Below are 17,662 nucleotides of genomic sequence, written 5' to 3' on the forward strand. Positions count from 1 at the left end.
GGAGCTTGCCAGGCAAGGGTAAATGAAGGCATAGACAAGAGTGCTGTACTTCTCAATGGGAGCAGTCACTACTACATAATGTGCATCATCACTCCCACTCCAATAAGTCAAGGATGTCTAGCTCAGGAGAAGTGTCTAAACTACTTGCCTCCTGGAGGCCTTGAGCCAAGTTCAGAAGATTCTCTCCTTCCCCATAGAATTCCTCAGGGAAATCCACAGCCTCATTGGCGTAACATGGTTCCAGAACACTAGGGATGACATCCTCTTCCTTAACAAAGATCTGGGCTATCTTAGAGAGAAATTGTCACTAGAAAGAGGAGAACAATCCAATGGGGTTTCGGCACTGTAAGAAAAGGACCCAATGCTCGAAGGTGTAGCCGTACAGCATATGGATGGCTTGGTGACAATCGACAGAGCTGTAACCAAGCCAGCATGTGTGTGGTCAGATGAGGTGCTTCTGTCTGCTTCACAAAGCAGAGTGGGCCCTGCACTTGCTGCTGGGGCCCAAGCTGCCAGTTCTGGGGTTTTGAAAAAGACTAAGGGGGGGCGCAGTTGCGCGCAACGAAGATGGCCGCCTGAACAGAGAGCTCCGATCCCGTGAACATCCTGCAATCAAATTAATCCTTTTCGGACCCATTGCAAGGGAAAACGCTCTGTTCGGCAAGGTGCCTTAGCATCCACACCCCACCGTGGCCAAGCCTGAAAAAGAAACCGCAACGCTGCGAGTGGACACCTAGAACCAGGGAATAGCTGCACCACACCGCAGACGAACGACCAACGCAGGGCCGCAAAGGGGAGGAGCGCTTCCCCTGCTCTGCAGCCACAAGTGCCCAGACATTCCACACACTCCAGGCTTTAGCCGGAGGCGACCTGTACCCTTGGGCAGACACTGGAACGAGCAGCTGGCCACTCGTAATATCCTGTTGTGAATCGGGGCGCAGAGAACGGCTGGAATCCTACCCGCACTCTGGCGTGACACATGCTCTCCACAAGATCATACAAGGCCCAGCGGAGGGGACGCCCCGGACACCGGCCCACAGGTGTGGAGGCGGAAGAACTGTGGGGACAAATGGCGAGTGGTGACCCGACCGCGAAGCGGAACACGAACCAGCCAACACCACAAAGGTACGCGCCCATGCGATGGAGGAGGACGGCATTGCCTAAGCACTACCCCACGGTCCCGTAGTACGTGTGAGGAAACACCTTCTTAATGGTCCTTACACTGATGCTGGGTTGGGGATATTGGTGCGACTGACCGGTGGCACCTGATACTGCGAGAGGCCGGGGGCCTTAACACTCAGAGTCGCGTACCCAGTCCCAGACCAATCCGCAACGCAGAGAGAACGAGTTGGGTAGCGAAGGGACTGCGCTCAACACCCCCCCGAGCTCTAGATCGTTAAACATCTATCAACCACAACCTTATTTGGAACAGGCCTTTTCTTTTGACCACGCACATCCAGTTACACCCGCATTTTGATCCTGAGGCCCACGGCTGGTGGATCCCCAATCGCCGCAGAGGGGAGGCCGAGACACCACACAGGGGGCACTGCAGCCAGAGACAAAGGTACATGTGACAAGTTCACTGCTGCAAAATTATCCCTGCACACCGCACCATGCTCCTTTGATATGACAGGCGGGAGTTTGAGCCCCTAGAAGTAACATGTTTGAATGCAATTTCTCTACCGTAGGCAGTTACAAAAAAGCAGGGGCTCACACAGCAAATCACCCTAGCTGCCAGGTTGAAACTGGATGCGTCCCTGCACTCCACAACGTTGTGAGAGTCTCCTCATGACACTTCAAACAACCACTCCAAACCTATAATCAAACGGAAGTCGGGCCCAAGTGACAGTCAACTATAAGACAAAGCCCTTCCCACAGCGGGGAGAAACCCATGCGACATAACTCAGACGCAATACACGAAGCCACCTCGGCAACAATGCTGGGGAAATCCATAAGACCCAATAACTCCAGTGCCTACAGGGACAGGCCGTGCAGGCGAGACACCTGCTCTGCTCTGGCAACTCCACACAAAAACTGTCCCATAAAACTACGGGAGAACACAATCCACTCTCGATTGGTAAATTTGCTGTATGGGCTGCCACAAGAAGAAAGGTACAGGTGCCAGGAAAAATAGCCCAATGGACTCCCTCGGCAGCTCCCAACCACATGGGCCAACCATGACAATGTTGCCAGTGGCGGACAGCCAGGCCGATACCTCAACCGACGCAAGAGAAGACCGCATAATGACAATGGTGCAAAATGGCTTTCTTGCAGTAAATGTCAAACTGGATGACATTGTGGCAACGATCAGCTCCCTGAAGGCTAGAGTGGACAAGGAGAGCACCCGCATCACAGAAACAGAAAACAGGATCAGTACCAACGAAAATACGCTAACCCAACACAGTCGAGACATCGCACAATTGAAGGATGAACTACACAAAACCCAAACCAAATGCGAAGAGCTCGAATCGAGATCCAGCAGGAACAACATCCGAATTGTTGGAATCTCAGAGTCCTTCTGTAGAGGCCCGATGGACCGACACGTAGTGAACCTTCTGAAAACCCTGTTAGGTGCAGAATCCTTTTTAAATCACTTCCTTGAGGAAAGGGCCCATCATACCCTGGCGCCACCTCCCAAACTTGGGGTGCCACTTCCCAAACCTGGGTCGCCACCACGTACGATAATCGCTCATATCCTCAACTACAGGGATAGGGATGCGATCATGAGACTATTCAGAGAAAAAGGTACCCTACACTACGAGGAAAACAGAGTGCACATCTATCCAGATTTATCGACTAGTGTTCAAACACAAAGGAGGTCCTACGAACCGGTCAAGAGGCAACTCAGGCTCCGCCACGTCCCTTATGATCTTATCTTCCCAGCAAAGATGCAAATCTAATATGGGGGCAGAACACACTTTTTGAGAATCCTACCGAAGCCATGGCATACATCGAGGCTTCTATCCTTATCCCACCTAAATACCGGGCACGAGATCAAAACATGCGACCATGACCAGAAGAGAGAGACTCGACCCCGCCAATTGAGTTGGATGCGTGCTGGTATCCTTTTACAAGGTGTGATGACTTTAGCAATGATGAATGGGTCTGATCAATATGTGTTAAAATTGGGATCGTGAGCCTCTTTTGATGGTAGGCCATGCGGCTGCAACAAACAACCCTCAGGAGAATTCCACAAGTTATGGGAAATGGGATACATCGTCGTGTTGGGGTTGATGGTGCGGGTGGGAACGGGGTGCAGAGTTTGATCACACCTGATAAATGTTTAAAAGCAGAGAGTTTTGTTGCATCGGACCCAGCTGTAATAACAGATTCTTCTCACCGCCCAGGTCACAGACCTATGATTAAGGAGGACTATGGCGCAGGTTGATAAGGGTATAACTATTAAACTCCTTTCATGGAACGTCCGTGGCCTCAATAATCCGATTAAGGCCCGGGAAATTGCAGCATATATCACCAGGCATAACCCCCAGATCATATTACTTCAAGAAACAGACGCAATTGGTCACGTCCGTACTGGCTTCTTCCCAAGATGGGGTCCGCTAAGGCATTACACTGAGTATTTGACCCATGCCAGGGCGGTGCTCACATTAATCCATCCGAAATTGGGATTCCGGCTCCGGGACACAAAAATAAACACCCAAGATAGATATGTTCTGCTTTGGGGGGAGGTGGCAGAACGACAAGTTGTTATAGTTAATACATATGGCCCCAAATTCTATAGCACCATATAGAACACGTTAACCACAACTGATGACTCAGAAGTAATATGGGGGGGGGGCTTCAACACGATACAGCCCTGGACCGGTCCTCAACTTCCTCCCGATTCCCAACTAAGGCTGCATTAATCATACACCAGATAATGCAACACATGTCCATTTTGGATATACAGCGTGAACTACACCCCCAGGAAAGGCGGTTTACTTACTATTCATCAGTACATGACTCTGAGTCACACAGACTACTGGCTTCTTAGCTCAAAACTTTCAGACACGGTATCGAACTGCGAGATGTACCCGCGTACGCTCTCAGACAACTCCCTGATATCAATCACCCTAACTATTCGAAACACTACACCGCAGGCTAAACGTTGGAGGATGCCCCTAACTATTCTAAGGGACCCGCACGTGTGCGAATCCCTACACATCGAAATAGAGGAATTCTTTCAACTGAACGAGAGATCAGTAGACATATATGCCAAGGTATGGGAAACATTCAAAGTATGGGTGCGGGGTGCCATTATGGCCAAATCCACTGGACTGTTGATATCTGTTGATATCTGTCAGGAGAGAAATAGACATAGCGGAAGCGAAGCTTGAACTACTTGAGTATGAATACAGCACCACACATAGTAAAGAATCCCTCGCCGATATACGTACAACACTGGGCAAATTCAATAAACTTGACGATCGGGAGCTTGGGCTCGGAGATATGGGGAAAGCAACAAGGATGGGAGATTCCTGGGTCAGATGCTCAAAGCCGAGAGCCACCATAGCCCCCATCACCAACATACAGACACCTAATGGGAAAATGGGAAATCGAGATCAAGTTATTAATGATAAGTTTGGCGAATTCTACAAGAGATTATATTCCAACCGAGACATTAAATCAAAGGAGGAGATAACAAATTACTTACACGCACTTGATCTCCCAGCAATCACTCCGGAAACGTGAATTTTCCTAGCCACTCCCATCACATTGGAGGCAATTAAGGCATTAACCCCAGGCAGAGCCCCGGGAACAGATGGTCTGGGACCCGAACTGTACAAAGAATTTCAAGACAAACTAGCCCCTGTCTTGTTGAAAGTATGGGAAGAAGCAATGGAACGTTGAATACTACCAGACACCATGCGCAAGGCAGTGATAACGGATCTTCTCAAGCCCCGTCGGCCTGCACAATATATGAGCTGATACAGACCTCTTTCACTTATTAATACAGACGCAAAAACATTTGCAAAGATTCTGGCGACCAGATTACTGCCCTATGTGCCCATATTAGTGCATCGCGACCAGGCCGGCTTCATTCCAATTAGGTCCACGGCCCTAAATTAGCGACGGCTCTTTGGGCTAATGGCACAGATAGACCCGAAGGCGAATGCAGCCATAGCGGCGTTGGACGCCGAGAAGGCCTTCGATTCCGTCTCCTGGTCGTACCTGTTCTTGGTGCTCGAGAGATTTGGATTGGGCCAATATTTTGTAAAGTGCGTCTGGCTACTCTACACTAACCCAGGTGCGCGAGTACTAACTAATCACACTTTGTCACCTTATTTATTAAATAAAGGTACCAGGCAGGGGTGCCCGTTCTCCCCCATACTGTTTGCACTCACAATAGAACCTATGGCCAAATATGTGTGGCAAAATCACACATAGGGGTCTCAGAATGACCGGAACCCTGCAAATAATTTCCCTCTACGCAGACGATACCATACAGTACATCCCAAACCCGAAAGAAAACCTGGGCCTCATCATGGCAAACATTGAGACGTTCTCTGAATATTCAGGATACAAAATGAATGTCTCTAAGTCCGAACTGTTCAGACTAACCTCCAACACCGGGGATATGTCCGTCATACAAGGTTTCAAATGGTCCCCCGTGCACGCCCACTATTTGGGAATTATGATTTCCAGGAATAAAAACACACTATACGCTGAGAACCATGGGCACTACCACACGTGCGTGATTTAAGATATATAAGAGAATCAGTCTCACGTCCACATATGACCCAGAAATACCACTATGTAACTTTCCTGGCATAGCAACCACATTTTACAAGGCATTACAGAGGGCATGAGATCCAAATAAACAGTTTAAGATGCGTGATATGTTTCCAGACGGCAAGTTCTGTGAACTGGGTGACTTCATCGAGGCAGTGGGTGGGGGACACCCTAAACAATTCCAATTCTATAGAATGAAAACCTCTTTCACCGCCAAGTGGCTCACATTCCCGATAGAACCTCCTACTCATGAATGTATCAGCGCAATTACAGGGACGGGTGGGCACAGGAATGGACTCTCCGTATTATATAACTTGGTCAAAACACACTCCAAAACATGTAATAACATCAAAGAGGCCTGGGAGCAGGATTTGGGAGTAGAACAGGGCGAAGCAAGCTGGTCGAGATACTGTCAACTCACTAAGAATGTCTCCATGAACCCAGGGCTGAGACTGATCCAATTTAAGGTACTCAACCAACTTCACTACACCCCCACCAAACTGGCTAAGTTTGTGGATGGCCACACAGGTAAATGTCTCAAATGTGATACCCCCAAGTTAGATGCGTACAATATGTACTGGGCTTGCACACCTGTGGCGAAATTCTGGGGGGAGGTGGCGGAAATCCTAGAAGACATCACCATGATCCCAGCCACACCCTCCCCGCTGAAATACCTTTTTGGGGATATCGGCAAGGTAGCTGAGACCACCAGACGACTGTTTAATGTTGCATGTGTCGTTGCAAAACGAAGCATTCTGAAATATTGGAAATCCGCAGAGGCCCCTAAAAGGGAAGACTTTTTTAAAGACTTATCAATGATAAACAAATGCGAGGAACAATTTATTATAACTGTACCGCCGCCGTGCCGACCTAAGGATACATGGTCACTATTCCAACTTTATCTATGTAATATGCTCCCTGAAGACGACAGCAACACACTGTCGCCACCCTAATTGACTGAACAAAATGGAATGTACATATAGATGTATGTGCACTATATGTTATTGTAACATACCAACTGCCTGGAGCGCTGATCTGATGTAACTCTCTTGGGGAAAAAAAAAAAGTTTAGAAAAGGACTGTAAGCACCTGCTGCCGGAATGCCTCCCACTCCGACTGTGTCAAGGACTTAGTCGGTTCTTAAGAGGTATCCCTTGAGTGTGAGTGAGGACTCCACTGACCTGTGCATGAAGAAGCATGATGCCTGGAAGAGCCACTTGGATACCTGGTCCTCTTCCTAGGCTTCATTTTCTTCTTATCCTTCTAAGATGGAAAATGCTCCAATTCTTCAACATGCAGCTTACCTGGCCCCACACCTGGGGACTTATAAGGTGTGTGTTTTCCACCATTGTGAAAAAATGTGAAATATTTTGTGGCATGCTCCTTGAGAGCATTGATGTACATGGACTGACAGGAACCATAATCCTCTGTGTCATGATCCTCCCCATGACATTAGAGAGGCACCCTGTGGGGGTCTTACACAGTCTTTTACCTCCAGCAGTTAGAGCAGCGCTTAAAGCTGGAGCCATTCAGGGGTTGAGGCATGCAGCAAAAGAAAAATGGAGTGGTTTGTTCCAGAAGCATACTAAGTGGGTGGAAAAAACAAACTATCGTGGCCCCATATATACTGGCCCAGATGTCATGTTCAGCTTGGGGTATGCATCGGACCCAGGTGGGTCCAAAATAAAGCTGTGCTCACTGGTGGTGAAAAACCTTTCAAAAGACAGATGGTAATGGAGATAAAATAACAAAGATGAGTAACCTGTGTGAGGAAGGAATCCATTAGCAAGTCCTTCACTGCAATCACCTTGTACATTTCAATCCCTAATTAGGAATTTGATTGCAGAAATAGGCATGTTCCTTCTGTGTAACTGTTTGCATGTCATTTCTTAACACTGTCTTCCACACATTGCTTTTCCTTTCATACTAAGATTTGTACCCGGTGTATCTATGCTACTTGCACCAAGATCATGAGTTCTGGAACAATACCAGCAAACAACAAAGCAAAAAAACATTCACATATTATTAATTACCTTATCCTCACTGATGTCCTCTGCATCATCTTTCAAACTTGAAATGTTTTGCTGTAATCTTGACATTTCTTCCTTTAAATCAACAGGAACATCATTGTAAGTAAAAGAGAGCTAGATTTATATTGTAAGGTGTGTAGGGAATGGGGTGAGCTGTGCAGATTCCCAAGTAAATTAAGGCATAGGCAGGAGTGTTGTACTTCTAAATGGGAGCAGTCACTACTATATATTAGAATATGTATTTCAAATCATATAAAAACTTAATAAAAGACATAAAAGCATATCAAAAACACAGAACAGCAAAATATACAAGGATACGATAATGACGACTATGTAAATGCATTAATCCGGTTTTAAAATAAATTTACAGGTAAATCAACATAATTTGTCAGCATTTGGCCCATTGCAGCCTAAAATGTTCTAGCAGTTTTCCGCAATCAGCTGCATTGTTACTTCCAAAAACAAATATACAGCCGCTGCAACATCTCTTCTTGGCAGTGAGTACATATATATAATTGCTTCCTTAACTGATCTACAATTTGGTATTAAAAACATTGACCGTGGGTTATTAGAAATCGGACAGAAAAACAGAAAATGTGTAAAATCATCTCTTAGAGTGACATCACAGGGGCACCAAAAGCTCAATTCCGAGCTGATGTCATTCCATGCATGTTAATTAATGACAATAAACGGCTTGCCCTTAAATGGAACAAAACGCTCCTCTTGCAATTGCTAACAAACCAACATAGTCAGCGTTGAGCCAATTACAGCCATGATCATTATACTTAAGGACACACTGTTTCTTGGACTCTAGACTATCATGTAACTCCCTTCTGCGATCCATCCATCTGTGCTGAACCATGGATAGTCGTCCTTTGAGATGCTTGCAGGAGTAGCATAGATACTCGTGAGCCAAAGGGACCTAAATGAATTTTTCATGTTGGTCAAACAGGAGATATTCCTGCCAGCATCTGAGAGCATCAGATTCTTATATAATCTCTTGTGTTAATTGATGCTTGGTTTGAGACCATAATCTTACCCAAAATGTCAGGGGCTTTAGGTTTATATGATCATCTATATAATCCTTAGATCTGAGTGGAGCAAATAATTTGAAGTGCATTTTACAGCCTTCAAAACATTTTGTAGGAATCTATTTTCATTGACCTGAATTGGTGCTACTGAAGGCTGACCCTACACCTCAGCACCATATACGCAACACGCTACGGGCCTAGCCCGATAGATGTTGAGTGCAGTATTGATGGTTAGCCCACCCATCTCTGATCCAAACCTATATAAAGCACTGGAGGCTTGAGAACATTTCAGCACCGTCTCTATGATATGATTGACCCAAATTATCCTGCTGTTAAATGTTTTCCCTAAATAGATAAATGTGTGGACCCAATCAAGTTTTTGGCCAGATGCATAAATATATGGTAGGTTTTTTTAACTAGGCCTGCCAACGCACATGGCTTTGAACTTCTTGGCATTTAATGACAGAGCCCTGCTTCCCATGAACTCAACATAGCCAGCAACGAGGTTCTGCAATGTTGTCAGAGTACGGGCCAGCAGAACCAAATCGACTACATGGGACAGCACAGAGATGTTACTCCCTGAAACTCTGGGCGTGTCCCTGGTTACTTTATTTAGTTCCGCTGCGAGAGTGGTAACATAAAGGTTAAACAGTATTAGGTGCCGGGACACACCCTTGCCTGACCCCTCACACTATGCTGAATGATGCCAATAATTTGCCTCATTTATCTAATCTCACTGCAGCTTTACGGTCACTGTGCAGTGTGATCAATAATTTTAGAATCGGCCCCGGCATACCCATGGTATGTAGCAAACTCCACAGCTTTTGGCGATTAGCCCAGTCAAAAACTTGACTCCAGTCCATAAACCCCAAGTAAATTGGGCAGTCATAACCTTTAGTGTAATTGTCCAATATGAAACGGAGGTTCAGGGGGGGCGCTGTGACGCGCCGATCAAGATGGCCGCCTAGCCTCAGAGCTCTGGGACCAGCAAGCTCCTGCACTAGAAAATCCTGCGGATAGACCGCGTTGCCATAAAAAGCAAAAACCGTAGAGGGTGTCCAAACCCCTCCGTCAGATATCGGTGCAAGTTTGGAGGAGATCCGCACACCCGCCCTGGAGATACACCGTCTGGAGGCGGGCGCATCCCCCATCCAACGGCTCGGTGTCTTCGTGCCATTTCCTGGCCCAGAGGCAGTTCCCACCGAAGCCCCAGGAAGCCTCACTCTGCTCGCTGCCTGACCAAAACCCCTGATGAGGTGTGCCTGCGGCGGTGAGTCTCCTTCCTCTCCCCCCCGCTGACTGCAGCTGCAGGCGCTGACAGCCCCTTTGAACACTAAGAATCTGGGTGGGGGTGATCAAACGGATCCACACAGCCCAGAGCCCGAGCCCGAGCATGAGCGGCCCCGCCCCCGGCACCCCACCGCACAGAGTTCCCTTACTCCCCTCCTCCGGACCCGGCCCGCTGGGCCTGCTGCCCGTCTCCCCGTGAGGCCGGTCGGGGGTGGTGCATCATCTAAGCCTGTGGCTCCCTGCATCCTGACGCTGTGCCAGGGAGCCCCCTCGAGGATTCTGCCTGCGCACCTCCGCAGCCCGGCTCACCACACTCTGCCTACCTGCTCCTTGCGGCCGGGCTCGAGGAGAGACCGCATCGCCTACCTGGGACACTGCCACAACACCCTGCCGTTTTGGGCGGGAAGACAACACTCCAGGCCCTCAACCTGGTGCCGGGTGGAAGCGGGCCCGTGGTTCCCCATCTGAACCATCCCACAGGCTGGCCCGCTCCCTGGCGCCGGGGGAGAGGCAGTGACCAACGAACCCCAGCACACAAGGTACATGCATTTTTGCAAACATATGGGACCCTCCACGACCTCCTCTACGCCCCACATAGCCCCATATCCCAGGAACCACCTCTCTTCGGCGGTGCTGGGGGCTGGACAACTCCTTTGCCAACATTTGTCCATAAACTGGATGCTTTCACACAAGATCAAAAATCATAAATTACCCAAAGCTGAGCAAGATACTAAGGAAGGGAAAAATCTGTTTGCCGGCAAGACACAATATTTAATCTCTACCTCCCGCTACCTAGCCATATACCAGTGCTACTAACAAGTAGAGACAAATACTCCACCGCGACCAGTCACAACCTTCACTGATCAGCCACCCATCAATAACACGGTCAGCAGGTTCACCCCCCGCAAACATGGCAGGATGGGCCAAACATAAGGATAAAAAAAGGGGCCCCATGGATGCCTTTGCTAACTCCTCAAGCCAGGAACAAGACAAATGACCCTGCAGAAACCACCAAAACATCCACCACAGACCACCCCTGCACAAGAAATGGCCCCATACATGGCCGCTATGGAAAGAGGGTTTGCGGCAATCAACACCAAACTGGACAACATAAAGGAAAATATAGCCTCCAACCGTGCTGATATAAGGAAAGTTAATTCCAGAGTCACCGAGGCTGAACACAGGATTTCCACTCTGGAAGACACAGCTACTACGCTGGGCCAATCCATTGAAAAAATCCAAAAAGACATCAAGTCACTTCAAAACAAGTGCAAAGACTTGGAATCCCGATCGAGCACAATAATATTAGGGTGGTCGGGGTGGCAGAGCGCAAACCCAATATCCCCATGGAACAATTCCTGGAAGACTTGCTCCACTCCTTATTCCCAGAGGCACAGTTCTCCAAACAGTTCCTGATTGAGAGGGCGCATAGAGCTCTTACAACCCCCCACCCCCAAACCAGGGGCACCTCCACGGACAATAATAGCAAGGCTCCTCAATTACCGTGATTGAGATCTGGTGCTCCGACTGGGACGCGAACAAGGACCCCTCTCCTTTGAATCCAACCAAATTCACATATACCCAGACTTTTCAAAGCGGTTGCAGACAGCCCGAAGATCCTTTGACCAAGTGAAAAGAGCACAGAGAGACTGCAAAACGATATATGCCATGATGTTCCCAGCAAGGATTCGTATTCAACATGCGGGCAAGACTCAATTCTTCGACACACCAGATGAAGCTATGACATACATAGAAAGGCATATTCCGGAGATACCCAAAGGGACCTGAGCAACGCTGCTCCAACCACCGGCCAGGACAAGTCACTGACCCCACTGACGTGGTGGGCAGATAAGTTGGCACTGTGCCTCTCCACATGATCACTAAATTACAGTCCCGGAGACGAGGATGGAGCACATAGCCCCCTCCTTCCTAGTTTTACTGCAAGTCGCAAATTGTTGTTTGGGGGACACCGCCCGTTTGGGGGGATGGTGAGGGTGGGGGAACAAACAGGCCTGTTTCCTGAGTTCAATAATAAAGTGCAGTAGTTATGTTAAACCGCACCACCGTAAAGTTGGTCTGGTTACAGTTAACTGGAATAAAAACACAAAACACAAAAAACCTGACCGCTGCAAGAGGAAAAGAGTTCCGAAGCACTGCAACATCAGTCCACATGCCGCATAAGGGGAATAATGGCATCTCATCAAATAACTAAAAGCACCAGATTGCTATCCTGGAATGTAAGGGGACTCCTTAACCCAATCAAAACCAGGAAAGTAATAGCGTATGCCAACAGACACAAAACAGACATCCTACTATTACAAGAGACACATACCATAGAACGAACGAGCAACTCTCTGGGCAGTTCATGGGATCTGCAGATATTCACTACAAATTACTCGACTCAATCGTGAGGGGTCCTGACCCTAATACATCACAGATTGGTACTCCAAGTCCATAACTCCGAGATAGACCCAGACGGTAGATTCGTCATACTTTAGGGCACACTTCAAGGTCAGGAACTAATACTCGTAAACACATATGGCCACAACATAGACACCCCGGAATTCTATCAACATATTGTAAATCTCATATCTCCCGCAGAAGCATCAATAATAATATGGGGAGGGGAATTCAATACCATACTGGACCCTTCCCTCGACAGGACATCCACGGGCCTGCCAGCAAATACCAAAGCAGCACTTACCATAAAGCAGGCCATGAACTCTACTCCCGCTGGCGGACGCCTGGAGGGAAATGCATCCCACCACCAGAGATTACACATTCCATTCATATGTCCATGGGTCGAGCTCCAGTATAGACTACTGGCTCTGCTCCACGCGGTGTACGGCGCAATTAAAGGAATGCACAATACTACCCAGGACACTCTCAGACCATTCTCCAGTGATCCTCGAAATCCAGATTGACGCACCTAACCCCGAGCACCGCTTGTGGAAGATGCCCCTGGACCGCCTACGAGACCCCTCAGTACAGGAACCTCTCCGTATAGAAGTGCAGGACTTCTTTGACCGCGACAAAGACACAGTAGAATCGAGTCACACAATCTGGGAATCCTTTAAAGTATGGCTCAGATGGCATCTCATCTCCAAAGTGCACGGCACACTGAAGGACCTATGTTCCCAACTGGCCCTAATCGAGACCCAAATTAAAGAAACAGAGGAAGCATACACCAAATCTCCTACCGCAGCAACACTATTCAAGTTAAACGAGGTGCTTAACACGGTTAAGACACAGGCAGAACAGGAAGTGTGGTACACAGCCCAACCAATTAGAACCAGGAAATATGGCGAGGGAAACAAGTCCGGCAAGATGCTATCAAACCTTATTAAGTCCAAACAGGGACACAGACAAATCACCAGCATAATGGACAACCAAGGCTCGTCCCATTTGGACCACTTAGAAATCAACAGGGTGTGGGGGGGCGCTGTTGTGCACGTTGGAAATGGCCGCCTGATCTAAGAGCTCCCGTTCCACCGAGAAATCCTGAGCTAGTTTATCCGTACAGCGCTGCCTGTTTCGGCTCGGACGGGCTGGGGTGCTTGCCCGGCCACCCGTGGGTGACCAAACGAAATCCTGAGGCCCGGGGTCCGGGGTCGCCGGAGTTATGGCACGATTCAGATTGACCGGCGCGCGGAGTGACAGGTATCCGGAGGCGAGCTCCAGAGCAGTCTACTACAGAGCCGCGGCGCGGCCGGAACAGCTGGGCCCAAAAGGGGAGGAGCTTTGTCCCGGCTCTGCCCTGACACTCTTCTGGCGACACAATACGGCTTCTGGGCTGCTGCGGTGTGGACGACTCTCCGGCCCGTACCTGCTCAAGGCCCGACCCGGCCCCGGTGGTGGTTCCGCGGATGCTCAGCCCCATAGAACTCTTTACAAATCCTACAGGGCGGTGCGGGACGAGGCACCCGATGTGAATCACAGTAGTAATACCCACACGGACGACCGGTAAGGAGACGAGGCTGGGCGGAGAGGGGGCCCCGCGGGTTGCCACGGGGTTGGCCGGGCAGCAACTAAATCGGACCCGCAACCACCCTTGTTGAGGCGGTGTGCTCAAGTCTCCGAGTGGACGGGAAACCAAACCCCTACGGGTAACTAGAATACGGTGTGCTGCGCCACCTGGAACGCCATTATTCATGGGGGAACCACAGAGGCCGGCTAAGGGCACCAAGACTCCGGGGAAGCCGAGGAAGGGCCCCATGGATGCCTACACGGGGGGTCAGGGACAGGCCGCGTCGACCGACGCCCACTCGGCCGACACCGAGAACCCAGCTGCTGAATCCAGTGAGAATTTGGACAACCTAACAGCTATAGTTCAAAACGGGTTTCGCTCGATAAACACAAAGCTGGATGACATAGTCTCTACCATCGGCTCCTTAAAGGCTAGAGTGGAGAAGGAAAGCCTACGCATAACGGAAACTGAAACCCGTATCAGCACTAATGAAGACGTTATCGCGCACCATAGCCGCGATATCACCCAAATTCAGGAAAGTATGACGAAGCTTCAGAGCAAGTGCGAGGACCTAGAATCGCGCTCTAGGCGCAATAATATTCATGTGGTGGGCGTAGCGGAATCTTTTGGAAAGGCCCAAATGGAGACACATCTTGAGACACTGCTTAAAACCCTGTTTGGGCCGGAGGCCTTCTCTGAACAATTTTTGGTGGAACGCGCACATCGTACGCTGGCCCCTGCACCTAAACCAGGCGCGCCACCACGCACCATAATCGCTCGGCTTCTAAACTATAGAGACAGAGACACAATCCTACGAAAAGCAAGAGAGGCGGGAACCCTCTACTATGAGGAAAGTCGCATATATTTCTATCCTGATTTCTCCTCTGGAGTACAAGCGAGCAGAAGGTCCTATGAGCCAGTCAAGAAGCTCCTAAGAGAGCGCCAGATCCCATACGCTTGGATGTTCCCAGCAAAAATGAGACTTCAACATGCGGGCAGGGCCCATTTCCTCGAGTCCCCAGCGGAGGCCATGCATTATATTGAAACTTCCATACCCCTTCCTCCCAGAGGGGGCAGACCAGCACAAAATAACAGGCCCAGACCCGTGGAATGAGAAGCACTTGCATGTCGACCCGGCGTGGGCCTGGGGCCCATATGAGTAACTGATTAAGGTACACCAGGCACTTTGGTTGGTGGAGCTGTTGGACCTGATCGGCGGCCATGTGAAGCAACATGGCCACCCGTGGAATGTTCCATAAGTTGTATGGGCTACATTGTCAAGTTGGGGGTGATGATGAGGGGGGACGGGTGGGACAGGGTGGAGGGAAAGTTATGTTCAGTTGTTTGATGGACTCAAGGGGACATTTTGTTGAAGGGTTTGGGCTGCCTTCCGGAGCTACCTCTGAAAGGTGGATGGAAGGGGACGGCCTGTTGGTGGAAAAGTAAAGTTTTGGTTGCGGCTGGGCCGTCACTGTCTACATGGCACGAACACTATGAACTTGTCGGATTTGGAAATGGCTAATGTGGCATCTCGGGTCCCCGGGGACGGGCTGCAGGTCAAGCTGCTGACGTGGAATGTGAGGGGATTGAACAATCCAGTTAAGGTTAGGAAGATATCCAACTACGTCTCCAGGCATAATCCACAAATACTGATGCTGCAGGAAACCCATGCAGTGGGGACAGGTAATTCTCACATCCTGCCTGTCACGGCTATTCGCTTTACCCACAGTGCGATGCCTGACTTCAACATGGCGGGTTGCACTGACATGCCTGATTCCAACATGGCGGGCCTCGCGGACCGCTACAGTGTGAGTAGCGGTCTAGTCGTTGCGCCCCATCATGCTTTGCGATGTTTCCGGGATGGAACACCGACGGCTTATCAACCTGCACATCCCGGACAAGGACGCGTTGCTACTCTCCAAGGAGCTGGCGAACGCTACGTGAGTTCGTGTTAGGGAATCTCTTACTCCCTCTCTTCAGACTTGCCTTTGTTAATTTCTAGTAATTATGACTGTGCTCCTTTGATCCTTACAGAACTTTGTTGTTGATGTGTGTTTGTTGTTTAGGACGTCTCGGTGCCTTTCAGTCTCGTGGGTTCTCTGAGCTTTTCTAAGCTACTCGCCTTTGAAGAATTTGTTTCCTGCCACCGTCTCCTACCGGCTTGGTTCCCTAGTGGTAGGCACTTGTTTAGTTTGGAGCATTGAGAGGAGTTTTGGTCTCTTTACCTGTGGATTCTTAGTTTAGTTTTTATTTATAACACAGATCCACCACCCTTTGACTTCATTCCTTCTGGACATCTGTTACCCCTAAATATTGAGAGGGTTTCTGGTCATTCTCGGTAAGATTGCCTTCAGGTCTTCTCTTTGATTATAGGTGGCTCCTAGTTTTCATTTAATTTGTTTGTTTACCATTCTTGTCCCTTGCTCTGCTTTGTCTAGCGTGCCCAGTCTCTTAGTCCATTCCTGGTCTCCTACTATTCTCATTTCAAGGCCGTGTTACCAACTGATCCTTTGGTAAGATTCCTGCTTCAGGGGTAATCTTTCTGATTTCTAGGCAACTTTAAGACTAATCACTCTGTCTCTCTATCTTTCATCAGCCGGCCTGGCATTACTGCTCTGGCCCCGATCTTCTAAAGACACGACCAGTCATCTCCAAAACTCCCGGGATAGCGTAACCTACATCCACGGGACTTCTCAAGGAGTCTACGTTCCCTAGCAGCTCCACAGGGTTTTATTCCCCAAGAGGGTTTCCCTGGGAACCTTCCTCTGCCCTGGCCTTTGTGCCGGTTCACTGGGAGTTTCTCGGGGGGAATTCTAATTGTCATCAGAAGATCGAAATAGACATCAATCTCCACCTGGATACTCGTTGTCTTCTTATCCTCATCAATCCTTGTTCCATTTCCCAGGTGAGAGACCTTTTTGTTTCTATGTAATCCTCACATGGGGTCTCTCTGAATGAGATAGTGAAGTTTTGCTTAAAGTCATAACACTGCCCGGGTGGGGTCCCCTGAGGTACCACACGGACTACTCTACCCAGTCCAGAGGGGTTCTCACCCTTATTCACCCAAGCCTTGGGTTCCGGGTTGGTGGGCACAGGGTCGATCCCCAGGGGAGATTTGTCATGGTCTGGGGGGAGGTGGCTAACCAACAGCTTCTCCTGGTTAATACATACGGTCCCAACATTGATGCCCCGGCCTTCTACCTGGATATATATCAGATGGTTATATCATTGGATGTCTCGGGTGGCTTGTGGGGGGGGGGCTTCAACCTGACCATTGATCCGGTTCTTGATAGATCCTCTACGGTGATGAGACCCCCAAGCAGGACAGCACTGAACCTTAGACATGTCATTGCACAGCTCTCACTGGTTGATGCGTGGAGGGAGGTTCACCCGGGCAGTAGAAGATACACGTTTTATTCCTCGGTACATGATTCCGAGTCCAGGATTGATTACTGGTTGGTCTCCACGCCTATGACGCCCTCAGTTGAGCGATGTGAAATCCTACCCTGCACCCTCTCCGATCACTCCCCAGTATTGTTGGAACTACTATTCCGGAACACCGCGAGTGCCTTCAGGAGGTGGAGAATGTCTGGTGGAATGTTATGTGACCC

The 17,662-nt window shown here is 49.2% G+C and overlaps 1 protein-coding gene across 2 annotated transcripts in view; it reads right to left on the minus strand.

Moving 5' to 3' along the window:
- CCDC93 (coiled-coil domain containing 93) overlaps positions 1–17,662 on the minus strand; it is a 2,015,088-nt gene that overhangs the window by 767,410 nt on the left and 1,230,016 nt on the right. For both annotated transcript variants that reach the window (XM_069616593.1, XM_069616592.1), the window contains one exon: positions 7,767–7,838. In XM_069616593.1, coding sequence (XP_069472694.1) covers positions 7,767–7,838 — 72 coding nt within the window. The remainder of the gene's footprint in view (positions 1–7,766; positions 7,839–17,662) is intronic.

The sequence above is a fragment of the Ambystoma mexicanum genome, chromosome 9 (assembly GCF_040938575.1).
Source record: "Ambystoma mexicanum isolate Mex_15411 chromosome 9, UKY_AmexF1_1, whole genome shotgun sequence".
Lineage (NCBI taxonomy): Eukaryota > Metazoa > Chordata > Amphibia > Caudata > Ambystomatidae > Ambystoma > Ambystoma mexicanum.